The 1,739-nt window shown below is 62.9% G+C and overlaps 1 protein-coding gene across 1 annotated transcript in view; it reads left to right on the plus strand.

The window, feature by feature from the left end:
- The window catches only part of Icmt (isoprenylcysteine carboxyl methyltransferase), a 16,407-nt gene that overhangs the window by 1,188 nt on the left and 13,480 nt on the right, over positions 1-1,739 (plus strand). The window contains exon 2 of the mRNA XM_033767870.1: positions 163-478. Within this exon, the coding sequence (XP_033623761.1) occupies positions 326-478 (153 nt within the window). The 5' untranslated portion in view covers positions 163-325. The remainder of the gene's footprint in view (positions 1-162; positions 479-1,739) is intronic.

The following is a 1,739-nucleotide window of genomic DNA, read 5'->3' on the forward strand; positions in this document are numbered from 1 at the left end:
CGCCCCTCCGCATCCGGCGCGGTACGTGCAGCTCCAGTCTCACGCTGTGCCCCGCTCCCCGCCCCAGCCCTTCCAGGCCCGCGCGCCCCCGCCACCTTGTAGCGATCTCTGAAGGCTCTGCATGTACTTGACGCTCAGCTCCAGGATGTCCGCCTTTTCCAGCTTGCGCTTCCGGATCTGCGGGGCAATATACAGGGCTCTTAGCCGGAAGGCCGAAGCAGAGAAGGGATCGTGGAGAGCGCCACTACCCCTCCTCCTCCCTTGTCCCACCTGGTGCGAGCAGTGCTTCTCCAGCAGCGACCTGAGCTGCTCCAAGGACACGTTGATGCGCGCCCGGCGCTTCTTCTCCATCAGCGGCTTGGAGATCTGCCGACCATTTAGGAGTCAGAGCCCAGCCTCCCCGCTCTCCACCCCTCCAACCAGAGTGGGAACCCCACTCCACGCCTTTTGGGGACTCCAGACCTTTCGGAAGCTGACGGTAGGGCCTCTAGGGGTTCCCCGGGAGGTGGGCTCCGTGCCCATATTGCAGTATCCGTGCCAGCAGGACGCGGGCTTCCTTTAAAGCGGGCCTTCGTTTACATGTCAATGAGGTCCTCTAACTCGAAACCCCCAAGGGGGAGGGACGGATGGGGGCAAGGGGCGGGGGAAGGTCCCCACCTCCCGTCCTGGGTCCTCTGCTGCAGCCCAGCTGCCTCTGGCCTTCAGGCGCCCTCCTCCCTCCCCAGGGCCCTCTGTGCCTTTCTGCCTTTTCCCTCTCTTGCCCCCACCACTTTGCAAGTCAGGGGTCCCCTCTCAGACCCATCTTGCCCTGTAGGTTCCAGCCACTGTAGGTTTGGGCCTTGCCTTTAGGTCACCTGTTAGGTCCTCCCGGCCCCTTACTCTGAGCACCCCGAGGCCCCTAGTATCTGTGACAGAGGCCCTCGGGCCTGATGGCGATGTGAGGCGAGGAGTGTGGGCCGAGAGGCCGCATTAGTTGCCCCAATGTCTGGACAATGCAGTGATTTTCTGCCTGTAGCTTCTCAAAGCCATGCACAGGCTGGGCCTTCTGGGGCAACCAAGCAACGAGTGTCCCATTAAAGTGTGCAGCCCGCCCGCAGGACCACAGTAGGCCTCTGAGGACCCAAGCTAAACTTGGGCCAAATGCCACCCACACTCCATGGGCCTTCTGTGGGTCCCAGATAGACATGGAGAAGCCCTCTGGGCCTCGGGAGAGTCCCAGCCTGCACTTTAGGGGCCACATCTGCACCCACTTCCATTACTGAGGCTGCGGCTGGAGACCCAGGGAGCTGATGGAGGAGGTGCCAGGGCACCTGGCCCCGGACAGGCCGGATTGTCAGTATCCCCACCTGGTTCCAAGAGGCTGACTCCAGCAGCTTGATAGGAGGGCTGAGCCCCAGGGGACCTTGTAAACCTCAGCGCCTCCTTTTGGAGGGACTGGGGCCTAACTTTGGGGTTGTAAGGTGGAGTTCAGGACTGTGTCCCCTGCGGCTGTGAGGCTGACATCAAAACTGAAGGCGGTCTGCAGTTGAGCTCTGTGGCTTAGGGCGGACCCAGTGACCTCAGTATGCGGAGGGGAACCTGGGTCTCGCGTGGGCCTTCAGCTCTGCTGAGGAGTCCTGGCCTCCCAAACCGACCGATGCCCTCTGGCAGAGTAGCATAGAGAATCGCGCCCCGCCCTCCCCTTTCAGGTGGTGCCCGGGCTGCGGCTCGGGGACACTGTCCTGCCCCCGTCCCGGGGC

Source organism: Fukomys damarensis, unplaced genomic scaffold (genome assembly GCF_012274545.1).
Source record: "Fukomys damarensis isolate Sample0158 unplaced genomic scaffold, DMR_v1.0_HiC HiC_scaffold_23, whole genome shotgun sequence".
NCBI classification, from domain to species: domain Eukaryota; kingdom Metazoa; phylum Chordata; class Mammalia; order Rodentia; family Bathyergidae; genus Fukomys; species Fukomys damarensis.